The following is a 26,114-nucleotide window of genomic DNA, read 5'->3' on the forward strand; positions in this document are numbered from 1 at the left end:
TACACATGCTTTACATCCTTGGTAAAAACTTTACACTGCATAAACTGAGCTTTCCTGCCAAAGTTCTATAGCTAAGTGGTGGGTACAGGTACATGATAGGGGCATACTGGAGCCAAATGATTTCATAGGACAGATCATGCTCAGTCACCCTTCAGGAATGAGAGAGGTATTATACTGTTTGTGTAATGTTGCTGCCATACACAAATTTCCTTACTTCTGCATTTATATAAACTACAGCTGTATCTGTATCAATATTAATGGTAAAGTGCATAAATCTGAGTGATTATAACACAATAAAAGCAAAATAATTATCATTCCATCAACATATAAAATGAAAAAACTTGTTAAAGCAAGTGTGGTGGCTACAACATCCACATGAGTGGCAGCTTGCCTACAGAATTTACAAGGCTATGTTTACCTACATATTGTTTGTTTCTCATTCTCCAAGAATGTTTTTAGGTCAAGAATGTAAATGTTAAAATTTGAAAAACATTCTCACAGAATCTGTGTCCTGTGAACATGAGAAATCTTTTTGGAATACTATGGTCATGATATAGCCTGTACCCTTATTATTAATCAATAAGAAATAGTCTTAACTCTTCATCAATGACCAAGCAAGCAGTCTACTACTTATGCCCATGAAAATGGGGCCAACCTTGGCCAATCAGTAACCACCATCAATCTGATGTCATCAATCCATCCCAAAACAAATGCTTAGAACTCATTTTTTACAGATTACAGGTACAAGCCCAAGGTAGCCACCAAAGGAACAAGGAAAAGTTTTTTTCTGAAAAAGGAGAGGAAAGCAGGGCATAGTAGACAAACCAGAAAAACTGTCTGCTTGACACCACATTAGAGACAAAAAGTTTTTCAACATTCATAACCTACATTTCTCTCCTTGTAGGCTATCCTGCAAGCATGAGAGTAATCTTCTGCTTGCTAAGGTTAATCAATTCATACACCATATTCTGGCAATTACGACGAGCTTTGAAGTGCTAAAGTTTAAAATTCATTACTGTGCAAACAATGTCAGTCTTCTAATTCTTTTCGAGCCATTTTCAATTCAACAGTTAACTGAGGTTAAAGAATGGTTTATTGAGAATTATTTATTCTATTCGATAAAAATTTTCTTTAAAAACTGTACAGTACAAGGTAAATATAAGCTGCATTTGAATTTATAAGAGCCTATCTTTTGCAAGAATACTCAAGTAAATAAAGTATTCCTACTTATCAATGGACTGAGCCTCCCTTTACCAATCAGACCTTGACTGCTTTCTACTATAATCACTCCTTGGACTGCGTCCAGCTTTCACATTGGTTTCAGCATGAGGACTTTCCCTATATCGATTTTTAATGTAGCCTTTAGTTTTGTCTCTCTGCCTTTCTGTCTCTGTTTCTTCTCTAGTATACTTATCATATCCCCGGGGTTTATGATCATTCATAGAAACTCTGTTATCATGGATTTTATCTAACTCTGACTTATATTTTCTTGGTTCATCCCCATTTGATCGGTACCTTCTGGATTCCCCAGCTCTGTCTTTGTCTCCATTTGATCTGCCTCTTCCCCCATATAATCGTTCTCTGTCTCCTTGAATTTTGTCTCTTTCTCCACATAATCTCTCCCTATCACTCACCTTGCTCTGTCTATCTCGATCAATACCAGATACATCTTTCTCTCGTGCCATTCTGCTTCTCTCCCCTCCTCTGCTCCTCTCTACTTCTTTCTCCTTATCATCTAGGAATCTGTCCCTTTCTCTTTCTCTGAGTCTATCCCTATCTACACGTTTTTCATCATCTTTCCGACAACCTCTAACATTTCTTTCTCTTTCCTTGTCACTATTAGTTTCTCTTTCACTGTACAATGAATCAGATTTACTTACACCCTGTATCTTGACACTCTTCTCAATTACTCTTCGTTGGTGGTCCAACTGTGGGAACAAGTCTGTGGAAGAAAGCAAATGAACTTAATCAGCAATTACTATTACTCTAAGATACATCTTCAACAATTGAAGCATATATTTTCAAAAGTATTCTTCAATCTTCAGAAGACAGAAGAAAATGTATTCCAATTGTAAATTAATCTATATGAATACTGCATGCTATTACCTTTGGAGTTCATGAGTGCCTCACGAGCAGCATTCATTTCAGCCTGCTGTATAGAATGCCCAGATGCTTTGGCCAGCCGTCGGCCACGGAAGTAAACTGCTACAGTGTATACTCGCGTGTTAGTAGGGCCCTTACACTCAATCACTCTGTGTATGAACAAATGATTATATATAACCCTATTTCAGACATGGAAGATGTTCTTTTTTTCATACCTAACTGCCTTTCACACATTTGTGAGGTTGCATCGCATCAGAAGCAGTCAAATTATGGCTTTATTGCAACACCTGTCTCTAGCTGCAATGTATAATATACAAAAACCAATGTCTACCTTCCACAGCAAAGTGCCAAAAGCTACTGCAAGGTTTATCTAACTCTTCTGAATGTTCAGATCCTAATATAAGACCAACTTCTCTCCAACCTTCCATCTCCTTCTTGGTTTGTCCCTTCCTAATGCTCCTTACACTAATGCAGAGATATTCTTATATGACATTCACACACCCTTTGCATTTGTTTGAGCCATTTCAACATGACTTGGTCAGCTTTCTTAATCTAACTGCTTGCTACAACACTTTTCTCTTACTCTACAATTCCTTACGTGATAAAACTGCCTCACATCACATATTGTCATCAGGTATTTCATTTCCAAGACATCACCTTTTTCTTTATGATTCCTTACAAGATAAACCTGCCACATACAACATACTGTCCTTAGGCATCTCATTTCCAAGGCATCCATCCACTAATTTTCCTTTAAATTCACAGACAAAATTCACATCCATAAAACACTGTTAAGTTTATACCTTCAAGCATACCTATTCTTGTCCTAACAGACAGTGAACCCTTCTTCCATATGCTCCTTAGTAAACTCGGGACCTTAGCCCCATCTCCCATGACTCATTTTCATCTCCATGGTCCCATCCACTGCCACATGCACCCAAAAGTACATAAAGGACTCCACTTCACCAGGTGCTTTACACTCATTTTTACAGGCAAGCTATCCTGACTCATCCTTCCACTGCACTTATTACCTTAATGTCTGTCACATTTACTCTCCACTTTCTCAATTCTCCTGTTAATTATATCCTACAAACAGTTTTCTAAAAGAATTTAAAGGACTCATGCAGCACATATGTATATAAATTGAATAAACATCCAACCTAACATTTGTCAATAAATGTTCAAATAGGTTTACCTCTTGCTTTAGTCCAATGATTACCTTATCTTTACAATGATCATTTAAGAATGTCATTTTTGGTCTCCATGCAACCTTGAAAAATTTGCATTTCTATGCAGTTCTGAAACAAGGAACTCCTCTAGAAACTTCATACCATGATGACGTACCCCATCTGGAAGTCCAATATTCTTAGAAAAAAAAAATCAGGCATTTTCTCTATTTCCTCTTTTCAGAACTGAATATATATATGTTACGCAATTTATTCTACTTTATTCAACTAAAATATTTTCAAGACCTAAATATACTACTACCCCTGCTACAGGTTACCTGTATTAGTCATTTCTGTAAAATACCAAATTTTCAGGGTTTTCTTGTTGGTTTCAAGGCCAGACTTGTTTTGTCTTTTGTCTTTTCACCAATCAAAGTGGAAAACTGTCACCTCTAAAAAATTGCCGTAATCGATTTCTTTCCAAGCAAATTGCTTTTTCATAAACATCTTGACTGATGAATGATATTATGTAGTTTAAGTATAAATTAAGTACATATACATTGTATACAAATAAATAAACCCATACAAACTTACTTATATATGGGAATATCTGGCTCCCCACCATCCATGGTGCGAAGCGTCAAGCAGCACTGTTGCAGTTTACTCTTAGGATCATTCCAGTCTTGGTTCATAATGAACTGATGAAGTCGAGGAAAAAAGCAAACTTGACAGAAAGTGCGACAGTATTTCAGACCCTGAGGAAGAAAGTGTTTGCACAATAATGCACCGAATATTCAAGAGCAGTGCAGGGTAACTAAAAAAGAATAAATGCTGAATTGTCAATCATATGATTGATGAAAAGTAAGACAGAATTAGAAACAATAACAACAGGCATCCAAAGCCACATTTCAGGAAAAAGCAGGGTAATTGTTGTACAGCCTTTATTATTTATACTGCAAAAGTAAATTCCCCTACATTTCCTTTTAATGGACTGACTTCAGGTTTTAATACCATACAAGTGTGTGAGCTTCAAACTACAGTCTGTGAGCAGAAATGTCATGAGAGACTGAGTGAACAGTGGTATGGAGTGTGAATAAATAAACCATGAGTGGGAGAAGAGTGGAAAGTATTTCAGTAATTAGTGATTACATGTGAGGATGGAGTGTATTGCACACAGAACATGGGATGTAGGTATACTAGAAAGAGTAGTAAGTGGTATAATGAGAAAGTTAAATTGCTTGTGAAAGAGAAAAGAGAGGTGTACAGATGTGGGGAAGGAGTGCAAGTGACTGAGAGGTGTGCAACAGAAAGTGCCAAGAGGTCACCTGAACGGTACAAGGGCTCAGGAAGAAAGCAAATGAGAAAGAGGGTGTTTTAGGAGGTGAAAGTGTGAGCAGAACAGAACAAATGGAGGCAGAAGTTAAGGGAACAGCTACTGAAATAGTAACTAGCAAAGAATTCGTGAAAAAAGAGATGGAAAAGGAATTTTGAAAGACTGCTGAGTAAATTGCATAATACAGTGGCAGACATGGTATATTTGGGATGAAGAGGCATGTGGAGTGACACAGTTCAGGTGAATGATTTGTTAAAAGCATAGGAGATAGCTGAAGCTTTTGTAATTTAGATGAAGACTGGCAAAGCAGCAATAAAGGATAGGACTGCAGCAGAGCTTCTCAAGAAAGTGGGTGAGAGTACTGATGACTGATTTGTATGGCCAAGGAAAGGTGCCTTAAGGACAGCCAAAATGCAGGTATAGTGCCCTTATATAAAGGGGAAGGGGACAAAAGTGAATGTTTAAGTTACAAAAGTAAAAGTACATTGAGTATACCTGGTAAGGTGCATGAGAAAATGGTGATGCACACAGCATATGACTAGAAAAAAATACAGTGGCTTTGGGAGAGGTAGAGGATGTATGGATCAAGCATATGCTTTGAAAGATCTAAGTGAGAAACACCTATAGAAAAAAGTGCATTGTATGTGGCATGTAAAGATCCACAGAATGCATTTCATAGTGATGAAGAAAAGCCTTGAGGAGGATCTTCAAATAAATGGGGTAAATGGAAGGTTAAATGCAGTGAGGAATTTTCGCCAAAGAGACTGGCATGTGCATGAGTAAAATGGAAAAAGGGTGGTTCGTTTCCAGTGTAGATGGGTCTGCATCAAAGGAGTGTGATATCACTGAGGTTGTTTAATCTGTTATGGACAGGGTGGTGAGGAAAATGAAAGTAAGTCTTAATTTGAGGGGTAGATCCATGATATACTAGGAGAGGGGGGATGGGAGGTGAAACAGTTGCTGTTTGCAGATAACTGACCTCTGGTGTACGACTCCACAGAGAAACTTTTGAAGCTGGTCACGAATATGGTAAGTGAGTTAAAAGAGAGAAAGATGCGGCAGGGGATGAGGCTCAATATTTGAGTGTACGTTTGATTGGGACAAAGGGCAAAGATGAGTATGCTTGAAGGTACAGTTGTCCCAAAAGTGGTGTATGGATGTGAGTCTTAGGCCATGAACAATAAAAAGAGGAAGGATGGGGACGAGTTGCAAACTAAACGCCAGAGCATGAAATCTGTTGTGAAGATGTTTACTTTTTTCAAGCCTTTCCCATGAATACAGTTCATCTCTTTCTTCTCTTGAGAGGATTCATTATACATATGCATGAGAAATGCAAGGAAGATTCTGATGAATGACAGCTAATTTCATTCTTATCAAGGGAAGAGGGCTCATCTGGTCACTGACCCCCAGTGTATATTCTTTATCTGTAACCAGACAGCAAGATAAAGATGGAGGAGGCTGGTTTCCTCCAAGGAAAAAAAAGGAAATTAAACATGACCAATAACTGGAAATGTAAAGGAGTATGTGCACCAAAGCACTTTGTAAATCAAAGTCAAGATTCTTAACTACTTCCTGTATTTAGCTTTATTCATCAATGTACACTTGAAAAAGGCCTTTAAAACTGTACTTACCCTATCTATGTACAGAGCCCCTAAAAATGCTTCTAGTAAGTCAGCACGATCCTTAGTTTTGAGCTCTGTTTTCAGATGTGAGTACATTGCATATGATGTCATTCCCAAATCATCGCATACGACCGCCTGAGTACGATTGTTAACCAGAGATGACCGCAGCAACTGTGGCAAAGAGGTACTGACATCAGTTTCTAATACACAAGGCATGTTTCCGAAATAAAAAATCAATGAAAGTTGTTGCTCTAATCTGACAGTTTCACTTTTCATGTTAAACTAAAAAAATAAACTCCTAGATAAAGTTGCACATCACCCCTGGTATACCACATCACTCTTATTCAATCTATCCCATGTGCACCTCACACCCTCCAGCATGTTTAGCCCCCTAAAAGTATCTTTCACTCCACTCTGCCACTGCAACAACCATGGCAAAGAGGTACTGACATCAGTTTCTGATACACAAGGCATGTTTCACAAAATAAAAAATCAATGAAAGCTATTTCTCTATCTGACAATTTCACTTTTCATTTTAAACTAAATAAATAAAATAATCTTATATAAAGTTGATCACCCCTGGTATACCACATCACTCTTATTCAATCTATCCTATGTGCATCTCACCCCCTCCAGCATGTTCAGGCCCCTTTCACTAAAAGTATCTTTCACTCCACTCTGCCACCTTCTCCTGAGTTCCCCCTTTTCCTTGTTCCCTCCACTTTTGATATGCATACCCTCCTAAGTCATCCTCTTCTTACTCTTTCTCTCCATAAGTCCAAAAATTTAAACACATTCTCTTCAGCTCAGTGGCATATCTAGGGTATGGCAGGTAGGGCAGGTGCCCATGGTGCCATTTGAAGGGGGGCACCACTCAACAGGTTTGTTTTTTGACATATGATACCCGATTGACATTTTTAACGGTTTAGTTTTGTGAGATAAAACAGAGACTTGCCTACTTTTCAACTATAATAATATTTTGCTACTATCAGATGCATTACTGCTTCTACATTACAATTCTAATCAAATAAGTCTTTAACTTTAAGTCTTTAAGAGTTTATATAAATTTAAGTTTTGTGGGGCCTAGATGTGGAAAGGGAGCTGTGAACAAATGTGGCCTTTGTTGTCTTTTCCTAGCACCACCTCGCGCACGTGTGGGGGGAGGGGGTTGTCATTTCGTGCGGTGGGATGGCGACAGGAATGAATAAAGACAGCAAGTATGAATTATGTACACATGTATATATGTATATGTCTGTGTATGTGTATATATGTATACACTGAAAAGAATAGGTATGTATATGTGCATGTGTGGACATGTATGTATATAGTTGTATGTGGGAGGGTTTGGCCATTCTTTCATCTGTTTCCTTGCGCTACCTCACTAACAAGGGAGACAGTGACAAAGTGTAATGAATAAATATTTTTATATACATCCACTGTATGTACATTTTTAATCAAGCCAAGGGCGCAATTTCAGTGCTTGCCATAGGCGCTATTTCCACGAGATATGCCCCTGCTTCAGCTCTCCTCTTTCCTCTTACTACCACACCTCTCTCTTACACTACACCTCTCTCTTACACTATCATCTTATTTGATATGACCTCCTGCAACATGTATTGTCCTTAAACATTTCATTTCCAACACATCTGCCCTCCAGTACTTTTTAACCTAGAGCCTATGTCTCACATTCATACAATACCATCAGGACTACTATCTCACCAAAAATACCTACTTTGCCCACACATACATGCCTTATTTACCCTGTGGCTCACTTCAATCCCCATGGTTTCATTTGCTGCAATGTCCACTTCCAGGTATCTAAGATAATTAATGCCCTCCAAGGTCTCTATATTCAAACTCACACTCCAGCCGACCTGTCTCGTAACTACTTAACCTTGCTTTTATTCACATTATTCTTAAGTTTTTCCTTTAACACACTCTCACAGACCCAGAAACCAGCTTATTTAGTTTCTCATATGAATCTGCAGCCAGCATCATCATCAGTAAACAGAAACTGACTTACCTACTAAGCTCCCCACCTCTGACAGATTACAGACTTGCCCTTAAATGAAAGGTCCTCACATTCAACTCTCTCACTATCCCACCCATAACTGATTAAGCACCTATGATGACATCACATACCCCTGCCATAGACCCATCTGCATCTGAGACCACTTATCCTCCTCTTCCTAAACATACATACCTGCCTTATTCTTTGGATGAAAAAAACCCTCACAGCCTTCAACAGCACATACAAATACTTCTGTTTCTCTAACGATCATAACAAAGCAATAAGGAAATATTCATACCGAGAGATGGCCCTCATGATGCTCTGGAAAATATCGGTAGAGGTACTCAGAAGATACTAGCTGCAAAACAGTGTCACCAAGGAACTCAAGCCGCTGATTTGATCCTAGGGTGAGGTTATTGAAACCAATGCTGCGGTCAGTGAAAGCACGTGCCAACAAGCGAATGTGATTGAACTGTACACCTATTGATTCCTCAAACTTGGCAAGATTCTGAAAGTGAAAACTGGTTGTAAATAACTTAGATGAACTTCAACAAAATACAAGGAAGATTATACAGGGTATTCATAAGTCTATTTCTAAATAACTGATGTATGTATCTACAAGTGGTACACATAGGTACTTTAACAAAGAACATTGTTTTTCCATACTAGATCACTGTTTCCTGCATTAATAGCGTAGTGCCAGAAACAGATGAAGAGGGGCCATATTTGCTCACATCCATTCTCTAGCTATCATGTGTAATGTACCAAAACCATGGCTCCCTTTTCACAGCCAGATCTTTCCATGGTTTATCTTAGACACTTCACATACCCTCGTTCAGTCTGCTGACAGCACACTGACTCCAGCACACCGCATCATTTCAATTCACTTTATCCTCTGCATGCCTTTCACCCTCCTGCATGTTCAGGCACTGATTGTTCAAAATCTTTTTTACTCCATTCTTCCACCTCCAATATGGTCTCCCACATCTGCTTGTTCCCTCCACCTCTGACACATATATTCTCTTTGTCAACTTTCCTCACTCATTCTCTCCATACATCCAAACCATTTCAGCATACTCCTCTGCTCTCTCAAACACACTCTTTTTATTATCACACATCTCTCTTACCCTTTCAGTACTTAATCAATCAAACCACCTCACACCACATATTGTCCTTAATACTTCAGTTCCAATACATCCATCCTGCCCTTCACAGCCTGATCTATAGCCCACACCTCACATCTGTATAATACTACTGCTTTGTTTTCATATGATACTGTTGGGTCTACTATTCCTTCAAACATGCCCATTTATGCCCTCCTATATAACTTTCAGTCCACACATTCTTCAGTGCTCCAAGAAACTTTGTCCCCTTCCCCATCATAGGACTCGCTTCTGTTTCCATGTTTCCACTGGTCACAATGTCCACTCCAAGATATCTAAAACACTTCACTTCCTCCAATTTTTCACCTTTCAAACCAACTCCCCAAGTAACCTGTCCCTCAACCCTGTTAAACCTAATATCCTTGCTTTTATTCACATTCAACTTTCTCCTCTCACCCAGTCTTCCAAACTCAGTCTCCAACTTCTGTAATAAAGGAATTCAACAAACTGGTATGAAGTCTCCTTCACATAGGTTTCTTTTAATATAATAAAGCTGGGCTGTGTCCAAAAATCTGCATTTAACAAAGATCCAAACATAATTTTTGTTTGTTAAATGGAACTCTGAAAACTACAATCATAAAATAACTAGCATCTATATATGAAGTAAGCAGAAGACTGCAAAAAGACATCAACAGATCCATTTTCAATCACAATGAAATGTATCAAGTAAAACGTGCATGTAGAGATAACAATCGGCATACTACAAGATGTTACTGTCTAACTAAGGATACTCTACAGATACTATTGATGCTTTAAGTTTCTTAGAAATATTCATCATTTGGGTTGTACAGTTTATGGGCAAAAATGTGGACACACACTAAAGCACTATATAACACTTTCTGAGATAACTGAGCCCTTTTGAAAACAGGTATAAACAACCTGTGCAAGAGATGGCACATAACCTATTGCAAATGGTAAGATACCTGAAACTTTTGAGATTACATCCTTTTCTGTTTCTTGCAGATAAAGTTGCTGTAAGATACTGTAAACTTACATAATAAAACAGCTTTGTAACACCTAATGTTTAAGTTATTTGCAAACATGGCTCTACCATAAACCCACTGTAACTTCCATAATCTTTTTGTGCAACTTCTCTAATGATAAGCATGGGATGCACAAAAAATTAGCTGCCTACAGAAAAATCTAAACTATTTATGAAAAGCTGTAAAGTTCCATTTGTGCACCATTACACACCTAGTGTCCTCATGAAAGGCTGCAAAAGAACATGATTTTAGCATTTTCTAAACATTGAAAAAAAATGTCTGCAGGATGCTAATTACTATCAAATTTGAGTACAGTATTTACTAAAGCAGCAGGTTCAGTAGCAGAACACTAAAATATGCCTTGCAACTTACCACACTGATGCAATGTCTTTGATGAGACAATGGACATGATGTTAATTCTGTTGATTTGAAATATGTTAAAGCCATTCTATTCAAGTCCAAACCTGACTTACAGCAAGAATTGGGAAGGCCTTAATCCACTTGCGGTCACCATGCGGCTCCTGTTCTTGAATTGGGTGAGGGGGGTAATTAATCCAGATACTATGAAGTACATCCTCATTCTTAAATAGTGTTGAGCTTAAAACTTTATCTGCCTCCTGTATCAAGAAGTAAAAAGGAAGTGATAAAAAGTTAAACAATATATTGAAAAAAATGTATATTTACATTTGTAAAGAGAGCAATGTAGGGTGATTTTTCTTCTGGCAATACTGAAATGAACCAATAGGTTTGAGCATGCAGGAGGGTGTGAGAGATGCATGGGATGGTACCCACTAGAGTGATGCAGCATACAGAGGGCAAATTGCTGTCAATGGCTTGAACCACAATATATGAAACTGTCAGGGGAAACCACAATATCAGCGGTGATGGAAATCAAATGACTCCATATTCTATATTTATAAGATGAGAAGAAATGAAATTATCTATCTAATCCAAAACAAAATGAAAACAGTTTTAGCTTTTCCCTTACCTCAATGCCAAAGTCCAAGAAAATAGCACCCATGAGGGCCTCAAAGCAGTTGGCCATAGCATGCCGAAGCTCAAAGTCATGGCAAAGGTCAGAGCCATGAGCATAAAGCATGAACTGATCAAGGCCTAGCTTCTCTGCCAACACTGCTAGATGCTGATTTTGCACAATGGCTGCCCTGCAGGATTATACAGGGTAAAATTAGGTGAAATATTATGGACCTGATTTTTAAGTGCACTTTTGGGATTAATATGAGGCCAGAGCACATGTATTACTAAGATCAGAAAAATAAGCAAGACTAAGCAAAAGTATCATATTTGGTGTGATATGCACCACAAAATGAGAGAAAAGGACAATACATGAAAAATCTCAGCAGATCAGATTTTAGTTTACTGATAAATATATATCATTATTATCACATAACCCCTCATTCCCTTCTTCAGCAGTTTCTGCAGCCTCAAGGCAACACTACAATCAGTAGTAGAGAAAGGATGCATTCCTTTGGAATGAGGAGTTCTTTATTAAAATTGTACTCCAGTGATACAACCTTGCCAAAGATGAATTTTCACTTGCATGGCTAACCAAAAGCAGGTGGAGTCTGGTAAACCCCACATTGGTACATTACTTGGATATGCACAAGTCAAAATGGATGGAAATGATGGAGAACATAGTATGGTCTCTGTAGAGCAAGTACATTTGAGGAAGAAACATATTTACAAGTATGCATGATGTAAAGATTGATAAGATATACAGTTTCTTGATCATGCAACTTTATTTAGTATACCCAGAGAATATATATATATATTGGATACAAGTCTATCTATCTATATCTCTGATGCCTGTTCCCACCTGGAACTCCCTCAAGGGGGTGACCACAACAATAGTCTCCATAACTAGTGAACTCGTGCCGCTTCTTAGCCTTTAGTGCCTCACCCTTAACTGGCCACTGGCAGAAGGCATCTCTTGCACAGTGCTTGTAAAGGCTCCTTACTAATATTCCTACTGACTACTTCTACCTAATGCTCCTGCCTAATGTTCCTACCTGCTACTTCTTTCTGCTGTTTCTAGCTAATGCTCCAGCTTAAATGTCCTTACTACTGCTTCTATCTATTGCTTCTTCCATTTTGCCAAAAGTCAGCTGCTAGCACATAGTTAAGAGGAATGAGCTATGAGAGTTATGTGTTGTCAAATGTTATGTATGACAAGAAGAGATTGTATGTTTGTGGACAGAGCACCAGTAGTCCATATATGGATGAGGCAGATGAAAAAGATAGCTACCTCGGTCAGAGGAGTGCAAACTGGCAACCACTAAAGTGCTGGCTCACTACACAGTCATCACTAACCCTCCTAATCCCCAGGTGGGTAGACCTGGTAATATACCTTCCTGGTCACTGGCTGCCTAAAAACTACTACCCACTACTGGATACCAATGTGGAAAAAATTCGAACACAGAACTGTATTAGTGTATCTGAAAAGGAAACAACAGAAAGCAAGAATTTAGAAGTTACATCATTGGGTAATGATAACCTGTAAAAATTTACAAACTATAATTCAACCAGCACTGGTCTCCATATACAGAAAGATTTACTTCAAAATATAACATCTACAATACCACATATATAAATCTAATCACTAAAAGGAAACAATAACACAATAATATGCAGAGAAAAACAGGCACCAGAAAGACTTACACTAAAAAGAATGTGATTATCCATCTATTATCATTACACTCATTCTTATTGTCTTGATGTGGATTAAGTGCAAAAAGTCTCTTAGTTCACTCTCACAGAATCTTAACCTATGTCTAAAGTGCTTCTAAATTTTTCATACATACATACATGCTTATCATACCCCACATGAGTAAGGTAGTGTCAAGAACAGATAACAGAGCTTTATAGGGAAAAATCCTCATTTGGCTCCTTGTTCTGTTCTTTCTTTTGAAAGCAATACCCTATGGGAGGATTTCAAGCCAACCGCTCCTGCCCCTCTTAGTCACTTCTGAAGACATAGAAGGAACGCATAGGCAGTATTCTTTTCCCCTATCCTCAGGGTTAGGGGAGAAACAATGGCATGTTCAGGGAGAGGCATTAAAGGCTTAGAAGCAGCATTGGAGTTCACCACTTATGGAGACTCTTTTACCAGCCATCTTCTTGAGGGAGTTCACAGGGAGAAAGGGCAACAGAGGTACAGGTACATGGAGACAGATCAACTATGACAGCCCATCCCTTTCAAAAACAGGAATCTTGCTCTTACATTCACTGTCAACATCCATCCCCTATATACATCATCAAAGCAACCAACCATTATATACTCTTCTGTCTCAACTAACAAAACAGTATCATCTGCATAAGAATGAGGTAACTTTTACTTCACTAAACCAATGTTCTCCAGTGCTCTACTCCATGTCATCCTACCTCTCTCATATTAAGTAATGCCCCATCCATAAAAAACACTTAAATAGCCATGGAGACATCACAAATGACTGATGCATTTTCAAGTTTATTTTAAAAATCTCATTCATAATAAACTAATATCACTGAGCATCTTAAGAAATGAAAAAGTGTATGAGATATGTGGTATGGTGAGGAATGCAAAGGGAATGAAGTGTAGAGTGGTAGAATTGGTGAAATGTAATACTTTGAGGTGGTTTGGGCATGTGAAAAGAATGCAAGACTGGGAGTTTACAGAGGGAGTGTATGATAGTATGATTAAAGGGGTTGGTGTGAGTGGAAGACTACCTGTGACATGGGCAAATATGGTGGAGGAATACTGGAGGGAGAGAAAAAGAGGAAGAATACATGGAATGGTGTATGTGAGGGAGGCATGTAAGGAGAGGGATAAGTGGAGACTTTTTGCCATGGCCATCCCTGTTTTCATACCTGGTCACTGTTTCCTGCTTTTGCAAGCTAGTGCTAAGACAAAAGGAACAACAGCCTCATCTGCTCATGTCTGCTCTCTAGCTGTTATATCAGTCAATGAACGCATATTTAATGGTGTAGTAGTCCCAAAAGTGTTGTATAGCAGTTAGGCATTGGCAGTGTGAGGAGGGTTGATATAAGTTATGACAAATTAAGAGAAAAGTGTGATAAGAAGGGTATGGCTGAGAGAGTTGAAAGCGGAAAAGGGTGTGCTGATATGGTTTGGACACATGGAGCGAATGAGTGAGGAGAGCATGACAAAGAAGGTATATGAATTAGAAGTGAACAGAACAAGAAAAAAAGGGAAGACCAAACTGGAGATGGAAGGACAAAACAGAAAAGTTCGAGTGCTCAGGGATTGAACATGAAGGAGAGTATATGGCATGCATGGGATATGGTGACTTGGAGTGATGTATTATAAAGAGGTCAACGTACTGTCAGTGGACTAAACCAAGGCATATGAAGCAGTCAGGGGGAAACCATGGGAAGAGGTCTGTGGGGCCTGGCTGTAGATAAGGGGCTGTAATTTGGTGCATTACACATGACAGCAAATGGAACCATTTCATCTGTTCCAGGTGCTATCTCACAACTATGGGTAACGGTGAACAAGTATGAAAGGACTATCAAATTCACTCAGTCCAAAGCATACTTTTTGCCCTCCTGAATAATATACAATATCTTTGTTACCTTGCATCTCTGATGAGTAGTCATATGTCTTGAACCATACCTCTGACAATCCACTTAGTAAAACTTTACAAACCATTTTCTACCCATCTCTCAATCAAAAACTCCACACAATTCTCACTTCTCCTTTGAAGGTTCTGTAATTCAACCTCTTGACTCAATAATCATACTTGGTATTACTATAACATGCACTCTTTCTTGGAAACCCCACATTATACGAATAGTTAAGTCTGCCCCTAAGAAACTGGGTGTCCTGTTTAAATGAAACTTCTGAACAGTTGCTACATTTATACAAGGGATTGATTCTTTCCGGTATGGAATACTACTCTCACATTTGGGGTGGTTCTAGCTCTGTTATATTTACCTGAAAGAGTCGAGTTGAAAGTGTATGACTAATAAACTGTCTAAAGTTAACTTCCAAACTTGACCACCTTGCCCTACACTGCAATGTTGGTCACTTTCCTTCTTCTATAGGTGTTACTTTGGTTTTAGCTCCCAAGAGCTGGCTGCTTGTATGCTCCACCACTAGCTAGGCCACACAATACTTGGCAACCTGCTGTATCACATGATTATTGTGTTGCCATCAACAACTCAAGGGCGGGCCATTTTGACACCTGCTTTTTCCCTACACGTCAAAGCATTGGAACTTTCTACCTTCTCATGCCTTTCCCAATACCTATGACCTGGCATATTTCAAAAGACATTTCTTTCATGTCCTCAAAAATTCAAAAATACTTTCCCTCATCTTTTCTTTTCCTGATTCACAATTCTCTCTATATTTCAATTAAGGCCTGGCCTTGACGCTGACTTTTGTCTGTGACCGGAGCCTTCAACATAAAAAGAAAAAATTTTAGATCTATACTTTGGTCTTACCTATAAGTGGCCAAACCACCTTCCTCAAGGCTGGGAAATAGATGGAAGAGATGGATTGAGGTCAGAAATTCAACTACTGCATCTCCAAGAAATTCTAAACGTTCATTGTGCGTGATCTTGCTCTCTGTTTCAAGGTTACGCCCAAACCGTGACATAATGTTTATGAGCGTGTTTATGCCTGCAGAAGAAAGGAAATACTGCATTACTGCACATATGAAAAACTATTTATCTACCTGCACATATCCAGTTAAAAATCTTAAAAGTTGTTTGATCTTTGAAGATGGTTCTCATTACAACATGATTACTACATATCTACTTATGCTTATCCAAACTTTCACATGCTTTTCACAAATAGACTCCTCTACTTTCTTATTCCATCTCACTCTTAGTACCACTATGTATATATTCATTCTCTCTATATACTTTCCACATTCTTATAATAATATCCCTCCTTGATATTCAATCAACAGCAAACTTTGGTGTCCACAGTCTTATTTTACTTACAAGCATTAATCTGGCTAGTGTTATACTTTCAATAAAACATGCCATAATTACAAATATTTCTCCCTTCCCTATTTTCATTTAGAGTTAAACATTATGTATCTCTCCGTAATATACATGCTTAGAGTCCAACTCAATAGAAGGGTAGCAGAAAAAACTTCTCACAAATTTCATGAAGAGAATTTTCACAAAGATCCCTATCAAATCCCAAACCGTTCTCCCTGACCTTCTCACTTTACACACCACCCCAAACAAAACACCCTATATCTGCCGCTCTATCATCAAATACATTCAACAAAACTTCAAAATACTCACTCCATCTCCTTCTCACTTCATCACTACCTGTTATTATCTCCCCACTTGCCCCCTCCACCAATGTTCCCATCCGAAAGTCTCTCTTTTACAAGCCTAACACGTAATCCAATAATGCCCTTTGACCATCTCCCTTAATCACATATGTATACTTATGTATATCTCTATTTTTAAACCAGGTATTCCCAATCACCATTCTTTTTTCAACACACAAATCCACAAGCTCTTCACCATTTCCATTTACAGCACTGAACACCCTATGTACACCAATTATACCCTCAACTGCCGCATTTAAATCACCCATCACTACAACCTGGTCTCATCCATCAAAGCTGCTAATACACTCACTGAACTGCTCCCAAAACACTTGCCTCTCATGATCTTTCTTCTCATGACCAGGTGCATAGGCACCAATAATCACCCATCTCTCTCCATCCACTTTCAGTTTTACCCACAACATTCTAGAATTTACTTTCTTACACTCTATCACATACTCCCACAACTCCTGCTTCAGGAGTACTGCTACTCCTTCCTTAGCTCTTGTCCTCACTAACCCCTGACTTTACTCCCAAGACTTTCCTAAACCACTCTTCCCCTTTACCCTTGAGCTTCATTTCACTCAGAGCCAGAACATCCAGGTTTCTTTCCTCATACTATCTCATATATCTCTCCTTTCTTCTCATCTTGGACATATCCACACACATTTAGACACCTCAATCTGAGCCTTCGAGGAGGATGAGCACTTCCCGCTTGACTCCTTCTTCTGTTTCCCTTTTTAGAAAATTAAATACAAGGAGGGGGGGTTTCCAGCCCCCTTCTCCCGTCACCTTTAGTCGCCTTCTATGACACGCAGAGAATATGTGGAATGTATTCTTTCTACCCTATCCCTATCATTTTCATTGCCTGTATCTGCATATTTTAGACAGTCTTACTGCAAGAGAACTAACATGCTTAACCCTTACCAGCCTACTGGGTCAAGGTTGGGACCTCAGTTTAGCAAAATTGATCCCCACACTAAGCACATGCCTATTGAACTTGATGTAGCACTGTAAATGGGAATGGAGTTGATGTTACTGAATATACCAAACAAAATCAAACAAATCTCCCAAAATGTTCCGTTAACAAGGAAAAGAAACAAAGCATACTCCTCACACTTTTAAACGAACGTCCTTACCTCTTTTACGAGTGTTCATATAATGTATGCGACGATCTCCGTACTCTGGCTGACGGATACCACAGTTTGTGAGAGAATTTCGAGCATGATCTGGATTTGTTCCAAAATTCTCCCTAAGAATAAAAAATTTTACAGATCAATCAAATTAAAAGGTATACCTGCGGAAAAGATTTTGAGCAATAATGAGATATTCTTGTCAAACACAACAGGTCTTAGGACTCTGATATCATCACCCTTGTAAGACCTCACATGAAGGGAAACAAGACTACTGAAAGGAACAAGGAATTTCTATGCTTTGCCAACCAGTTGGATTGGGATGTGGGTCTCCAGTTCTACAAATTAATTCCCACAATAGGTGTATATACATTAACTCCACCCCAAGTAAATAAAAACAGAGCTAAAGATGCAAGAGAGACAGAAAAAATTGCATGATTATTCTAGAGTATTCAAACCAACCTGTAGGATGGGTGGGTGAGAGCAAGCTGAAGCAGGAATCTGGCCTGAAATCTGTATCGAATACGTTCTTCTAAAACTTCAAGGGATTGGTGAAAACGTAAGTGGCAAGCCAAAACAGGAAGCAGCATAGCATGCTGAAAATGGAAGAAAACCAGAGTTGAAAAAATACAGAGCATCATCTAATAGTATAATATACATTTACACATTTTCCACCATATGTTGTCGTTTCTTATAAAGTCAATTAAACTTTCTTTAGTTGTTATGATTAAGCTGGATATGGTTAATAGTACAAAGGACCCTAATCAGGGTTCACAGGATGAAATAACTTATGGGGTACTCACAGTTGATCATCTGTTATGTTAATGTTCTGCATTAGTCAACATCCGTTTGATATACATCTTATATGAAAATATAAAACTTGTATGTGGCATTTATGGATCTGGAAAGGGTACATGATAGGAGTGATAGAGATGCTTTGTAGAAGTTCTTAAGAATTTAAAGTGGGGGAAGAAAGCTACTAGAAGCAGTGAGAAGTTTTTACTAAGGGTGCTAAGGTGTAGGAGCAAAAAATAGCAGGAGTTGGTAGGAACATTTGGGCAAAAGCATTAGGTAGAAACATTTGGCAAAAGAAGAAGGCGGGAGCATTAGATGGACATACTAGGTATAGTAGTAGTTAGTAGGAACATTAGGTAGGAGCCTCTGCAAACACTGCACTAGAGTTGCCCTCTGCAAGTGACCTCTTAAGGGTGAGATACAGAAGGATAAGAAGTGGCACTGGAGTCCACTAGTTATGGAGACAATGGCTGTGGCCACCCACTTTACAGAGTTTCAGCTGGAACAAGCATCAGAGTTATAGATAGATAGACAGATAGTAAGGCTTGTGTACAAGCACAAAGAGAGGAAAGTGAAAGGTTTCAAGTGAAGGTTTGTCTGCGGCAAGGTGTGTGATGTCACCGTGGTTTTCCAATTCGTTTAAGGATGGAGTGGTGAGGGAGGTAAATATGAGAGTCTTAGAGAAAGAGGTGAGTATGTACTCTGTGGGGATGAGACGACCCAGGAAGTAAGTAAGATGCTGTTTGCTGATGATAGAACACTGTGTCAGATTTGAAAGAGAAACTGCAGAAGTTGGTGACTGAGTTTGGAAGAATATGAGAAAGGAGAAAGTTGAGAGTAAATGTGAATCAAAGCGAGGTTATTAGGTTTAGCAGGGTTAAGGGAAGGTAAGTTGGGGTGTGAGTTTGAATGGAGAAAAAACTGGAAGTGATGTGTTTTAGATACCTGAGAGGGGACATGGCAGTCATCGAAGCAGAGGTGATTCATAGGTTTGGGGAAGAGGCAAAGGATCTGGGAGTGCTGAAAAATAAGTGGAAAGAGAGAACATTATCTGGGAGGACAAAAATGGGTATGCTTGAAAAAATAAGTCCTGCCGATATTATGCACATGTAAGGCAAGGGCTGTAGATAAGGCTGTGTGAAGGAGGGTGGATGTCTTGGAGATGAAATGTGGTTTGAGGTGGTTTGATCAAGTAATGAAGGGGTAAGAGAGATGTGTGGTAATAAAAAGAGCATGGTTAAGAGAGTTGTTGGTAGGCAGCCTATGACCAGGGAGGTATTTTACAAGTACTGCCCAAATGGGTATCGGGAGGGTTAGGGACATCTGCTTAGTGAGCCAATTCTTCAGTGTGGTTGTCAAGTTGCACTCCTCTGACCAAGGTAGTGGTCTTTTCTTTCTGCCTCACTAATATGTGGACTACTGGCATTCTGTCCACAAACACACAATCTCTCCTTGTCATACATAACACTTGACAACACTTAACTCACACAACTCATTCTTCATAACTCGAGATTTTCCTGCAGTGAGCACTATGTGATAGCCCTGCCTTTTGTCAAAATGATAGGAGCAGTAGACAAAAGTAGTATGTAGGATCATTTAAGGAGAAGCATTAGAAAGAAGTAGTTGGAAAGAGCATTAGATAGAAGTAGTTGTAGGAACACTGGGTAGGAGCCTCAGCAAGCACTGCGTTGGAGTTGCCCTCTGCCAATGGCCTGTTGGGGGTGAGGTAATGGAGGCTGGCAGGCAGCGCTGGAGTTCATTAGTTGTAGAGACTCTGTTGCCGCGGACACCGCTTTGTAGTAGTTCCAGTTGGAGCAGGTGTTGGAGATATAGATAGACAGATAGGTTAAGAGAGTAAAAGAGGGTGTGCTAAAATGGTTTGGATATATGGAGAGAATGAGAGAGGAAAGGTTGACAAAGAGGATACATGTGTTAGAAGTGCAAGGAACAAGGGGAGTGGGGAGACCAAATTCAAGATGGAAGGATGGAGCAAAAAAACATTTTGAGCAGAAGGGTGAAAGACATGCATGGGATAGAGTGAACTTGAGTTAGTATGCTGTCAAAGGACTGAACCAGAACAGGTGAAGCATCCAGGATAAGCCATGGAAAAGTCTTTTGGGTCTGTTGTGGATAGGGAGCTGTGATTTCAGTGCATTACACATGACTAGCAGAGAATGGATAAGAGCAGATGTTGCCTTTTTTCTTTGTCTGTTCATGACACTACCTCACTAATGCAGAAAACTGCAATCAAGTTCAAGTATGAAATGAAAATTTCCATAAATGCTTGAAATTTCTTACTTGAACAACATCACACATGATTCCTGTTCGGTAAAAACCTTGGGCAGAAACAGCTACAGTTACATCTCGCTTCATTTTGGAAGTCATTCGCATCTCCTGTAATCTATTTTCTTTTGCTTCTAAACGTCTCTTGTCCTCAAATGATGGTTTTGGCATGTTTGCTAATAAGTGTCGAAATTTAACATACTCCCTCCAAGCTTTCTGATACCTAAGACAGACAGATGAATGAATAAATAAAAGCATATTTTTTCTTTTTCATACTAAATTGCTTCTCCTTCCTAAACAAAGTTGCATCAAGAACATATGAAGTATGACCTCATTTGCATGCATCCTTTTTCTCTATTTATCTATATCAACGATGCCCAATCCTTTCTGTCAGGTATAATGTGAATGACAGCTCAGTAGTGGATGTGTGCAAGTGAGGCCATTGTTTATTTGTTACTGACACAAGGAAACTAATGTAGGAGAAGCAATCATGTATCAAATATCACATAAATACATACATTTATTCTTTATATGCATTTTCAATTAATATGCCACAAAAATGATATTTGATTAAGTTCACTGGAGGCATTTTGTGCGTGTGAATGAAGTGTAAATATAAATAGATACATTATTGTAGTTTCATTTGGAGAATCAAATTTTAGTGCAACATATATCATCAAAAATGTTTTAGGACTGAGACTGGTCATTTTAGCACATTTGTCATAAACTGAGGATTCATATGTGTGAGTTAAGTGATGGTATGATCTATCCACTGAAAATAGCAGCAACAGCAAGTAGTGACTTTGATTAAACACAGAAAAGTAAAACGATTGTAAACAGAAAGTATGCTAAACAACGTTCACTTAGCTCACTGACATATTCAGTCTTTAAAACTACCTCCATCATCATCTAGCATACCTAAAGAAGTAATCAAAGTTTCTAAAACCAGAGCAAATTCACACTCACTCAGGATTGCCAGCATAAGACAGCTGTGGTGGACGGATGCCAAAATGAACAATGACAGGATAATTGATTGTTTCTTCACTAACTTGGTCACGATCTAACTGGTCAACTCGGATACTGCAAGGTTTCATGCCTGGAGAAGTTACCACCATGCCTGGGAATGCAACAAGATTTAGAAGAGACTTACACTTTAAAAGACATTATTTTACTAATATCAGCCCATATATCGGTGCATAAAATCATACCTGCAGTATAATCAGGAAAATGTTTTTGTTCCTGACACTATCACCATTATCAGCTTTTCCGATGATTGCATCCTTTATGTATTTGGAGCAGGGAACTCACAGATATAATGTACACACAAAAAACATAAACATATCTATTCATTTATCATACTTAATTGCTGTTTCCTGTGTCAGCGAGGTCGCGCCAGGAAACATCAAAAAATGGCGCATCCACTCATATACATATATATATATATATATACAAACACAACCATACACACACATATTCATACATATACATATCAACATATGCATATATATATATATATATATATATATATATATATATATATATATATATATATATATTTTTTTTTTTTTTTTTTTTTTATACTTTGTCGCTGTCTCCCGCGTTTGCGAGGTAGCGCAAGGAAACAGACGAAAGAAATGGCCCAACCCCCCCCCCATACACCTGTATATACATACGTCCACACACGCAAATATACATACCTACACAGCTTTCCATGGTTTACCCCAGACGCTTCACATGCCTTGATTCAATCCACTGACAGCACGTCAACCCCTGTATACCACATCGCTCCAATTCACTCTATTCCTTGCCCTCCTTTCACCCTCCTGCATGTTCAGGCCCCGATCACACAAAATCTTTTTCACTCCATCTTTCCACCTCCAATTTGGTCTCCCTCTTCTCCTCGTTCCCTCCACCTCCGACACATATATCCTCTTGGTCAATCTTTCCTCACTCATTCTCTCCATGTGCCCAAACCACTTCAAAACACCCTCTTCTGCTCTCTCAACCACGCTCTTTTTATTTCCACACATCTCTCTTACCCTTACGTTACTCACTCGATCAAACCACCTCACACCACATATTGTCCTCAAACATCTCATTTCCAGCACATCCATCCTCCTGCGCACAACTCTATCCATAGCCCACGCCTCGCAACCATACAACATTGTTGGAGCCACTATTCCTTCAAACATACCCATTTTTGCTTTCCGAGATAATGTTCTCGACTTCCACACATTCTTCAAGGCCCCCAGAATTTTCGCCCCCTCCCCCACCCTATGATCCACTTCCGCTTCCATGGTTCCATCTGCTGCCAGATCCACTCCCAGATATCTAAAACACTTCACTTCCTCCAGTTTTTCTCCATTCAAACTCACCTCCCAATTGACTTGACCCTCAACCCTACTGTACCTAATAACCTTGCTCTTATTCACATTTACTCTTAACTTTCTTCTTCCACACACTTTACCAAACTCAGTCACCAGCTTCTGCAGTTTCACACATGAATCAGCCACCAGCGCTGAGTCATCAGCGAACAACAACTGACTCACTTCCTAAGCTCTCTCATCCCCAACAGACTTCATACTTGCCCCTCTTTCCAAAACTATTGCATTTACCTCCCTAACAACCCCATCCATAAACAAATTAAACAACCATGGAGACATCACACACCCCTGCCACACACCTACATTCACTGAGAACCAATCACTTTCCTCTCTTCCTACACGTACACATGCCTTACATCCTCGATAAAAACTTTTCACTGCTTCTAACAACTTTCCTCCCACACCATATATTCTTAATACCTTCCACAGAGCATCTCTATCAACTCTATCATATGCCTTCTCCAGATCCATAAATGCTACATACAAATCCATTTGCTTTTCTAAGTATTTCTCACATACATTCTTCAAAGCAAACACCTGATCCACACATCCTCTACCACTTCTGAAACCACACTGCTCTTCCCCCAATCTGATGCTCTGTACATGCCTTCACCCTCTCAATCAATACCCTCCCATATAATTTACCAGGAATACTCAACAAACTTATACCTCTGTAATTTGAGCACTCACTCTTATCCCCTTTGCCTTTGTACAATGGCACTATGCATGCATTCCGCCAATCCTCAGGCACCTCACCATGAGTCATACATACATTAAATAACCTTACCAACCAGTCAACAATACAGTCACCCCCTTTTTTAATAAATTCCACTGCAATACCATCCAAACCTGCTGCCTTGCCGGCTTTCATCTTCCGCAAAGCTTTCACTACCTCTTCTCTGTTTACCAAATCATTTTCCCTAACCCTCTCACTTTGCACACCACCTCGACCAAAACACCCTATATCTGCCACTCTATCATCAAACACATTCAACAAACCTTCGAAATACTCACTCCATCTCCTTCTCACATCACCACTACTTGTTATCACCTCCCCATTTGCGCCCTTCACTGAAGTTCCCATTTGCTCCCTTGTCTTACGTACTTTATTTACCTCCTTCCAGAACATCTTTTTATTCTCCCTAAAATTTAATGATACTCTCTCACCCCAACTCTCATTTGCCCTTTTTTTCACCTCTTGCACCTTTCTCTTGACCTCCTGTCTCTTTCTTTTATACATCTCCCACTCAATTGCATTTTTTCCCTGCAAAAATCGTCCAAATGCCTCTCTCTTCTCTTTCACTAATACTCTTACTTCTTCATCCCACCACTCACTACCCTTTCTAATCAACCCACCTCCCACTCTTCTCATGCCACAAGCATCTTTTGCGCAATCCATCACTGATTCCCTAAATACATCCCATTCCTCCCCCACTCCCCTTACTTCCATTGTTCTCACCTTTTTCCATTCTGTACTCAGTCTCTCCTGGTACTTCCTCACACAGGTCTCCTTCTCAAGCTCACTTACTCTCACCACCCTCTTCACCCCAACATTCACTCTTCTTTTCTGAAAACCCCCACAAATCTTCACCTTAGCCTCCACAAGATAATGATCAGACATCCCTCCAGTTGCACCTCTCAGCACATTAACATCCAAAAGTCTCTCTTTCGCACGCCTGTCAATTAATACGTAATCCAATAACGCTCTCTGGCCATCTCTCCTACTTACATAAGTATACTTATGTATATCTCGCTTTTTAAACCAGGTATTCCCAATCATCAGTCCTTTTTCAGCACATAAATCTACAAGCTCTTCACCATTTCCATTTACAACACTGAACACCCCATGTATACCAATTATTCCCTCAACTGCCACATTACTCACCTTTGCATTCAAATCACCCATCGCTATAACCCGGTCTCGTGCATCAAAACCACTAACACACTCATTCAGCTGCTCCCAAAACACTTGCCTCTCTTGATCTTTCTTCTCATGCCCAGGTGCATAAGCACCAATAATCACCCACCTCTCTCCATCAACTTTCAGTTTTACCCATATTAATCGAGAATTTACTTTCTTACACTGTATCACATACTCCCACAACTCCTGTTTCAGGAGTATTGCTACTCCTTCCCTTGCTCTTGTCCTCTCACTAACCCCTGACTTTACTCCCCAGACATTCCCAAACCACTCTTCCCCTTTACCCTTGAGCTTCGTTTCACTCAGAGCCAAAACATCCAGGTTCCTTTCCTCAAACATACTACCTATCTCTCCTTTTTTCACATCTTGGTTACATCCACACACATTTAGGCACCCCACTCTGAGCCTTCGAGGAGGATGAGCACTCCCCGCGTGACTCCTTCTTCTGTTTCCAATTTTTAGAAAGTTAATACAAGGAGGGGAGGATTTCTGGCCCCCCGCTCCCGTCCCCTCTAGTCGCTTTCTACGACACGCGAGGAATACGTGGGAAGTATTCTTTCACCCCTATCCCCAGGGATAATATACATATATATATACATATACACATACACACACATACACATACATACACACATATACACACACACACACATACATATATACATATATACGTATTCCCTGCGTGTCGTAGAAGGCGACTAAAAGGGAAGGGAGCGGGGGGCTGGAAATCCTCCCCTCTCGTTTCTTTTTTTTTTTTTTTTTTTTTTTTTCCCCCCCAAAAGAAGGAACAGAGAAGAGGTCCAGGTGAGGATATTCCCTCAAAGGCCCAGTCCTCTGTTCTTAACGCTACCTCGCTATCGCGGGAAATAGCGAATAGTATGAAAAAAAAAAAAAAAAAAAAACATTTTT

The 26,114-nt window shown here is 39.3% G+C and overlaps 1 protein-coding gene across 1 annotated transcript in view; it reads right to left on the bottom strand.

Annotated features, from left to right (window-relative positions):
• Positions 1-1,102: 1,102 nt before the first annotated feature.
• The window catches only part of drosha (ribonuclease 3 drosha), a 45,922-nt gene continuing 20,910 nt past the window's right edge, over positions 1,103-26,114 (bottom strand). Inside the window, exons 8-19 of the mRNA XM_071660500.1 lie at positions 21,867-22,017; positions 20,916-21,123; positions 18,285-18,418; positions 17,829-17,941; positions 15,842-16,019; positions 11,370-11,544; positions 10,855-10,998; positions 8,534-8,743; positions 6,234-6,395; positions 3,864-4,024; positions 2,107-2,252; positions 1,103-1,942 (exon numbers count right to left, since the gene is read on the bottom strand). Coding sequence (XP_071516601.1) covers positions 1,251-1,942; positions 2,107-2,252; positions 3,864-4,024; positions 6,234-6,395; positions 8,534-8,743; positions 10,855-10,998; positions 11,370-11,544; positions 15,842-16,019; positions 17,829-17,941; positions 18,285-18,418; positions 20,916-21,123; positions 21,867-22,017 — 2,474 coding nt within the window. The 3' untranslated portion in view covers positions 1,103-1,250. The remainder of the gene's footprint in view (positions 1,943-2,106; positions 2,253-3,863; positions 4,025-6,233; positions 6,396-8,533; positions 8,744-10,854; positions 10,999-11,369; positions 11,545-15,841; positions 16,020-17,828; positions 17,942-18,284; positions 18,419-20,915; positions 21,124-21,866; positions 22,018-26,114) is intronic.

The sequence above is a fragment of the Panulirus ornatus genome, chromosome 71 (assembly GCF_036320965.1).
Source record: "Panulirus ornatus isolate Po-2019 chromosome 71, ASM3632096v1, whole genome shotgun sequence".
Lineage (NCBI taxonomy): Eukaryota > Metazoa > Arthropoda > Malacostraca > Decapoda > Palinuridae > Panulirus > Panulirus ornatus.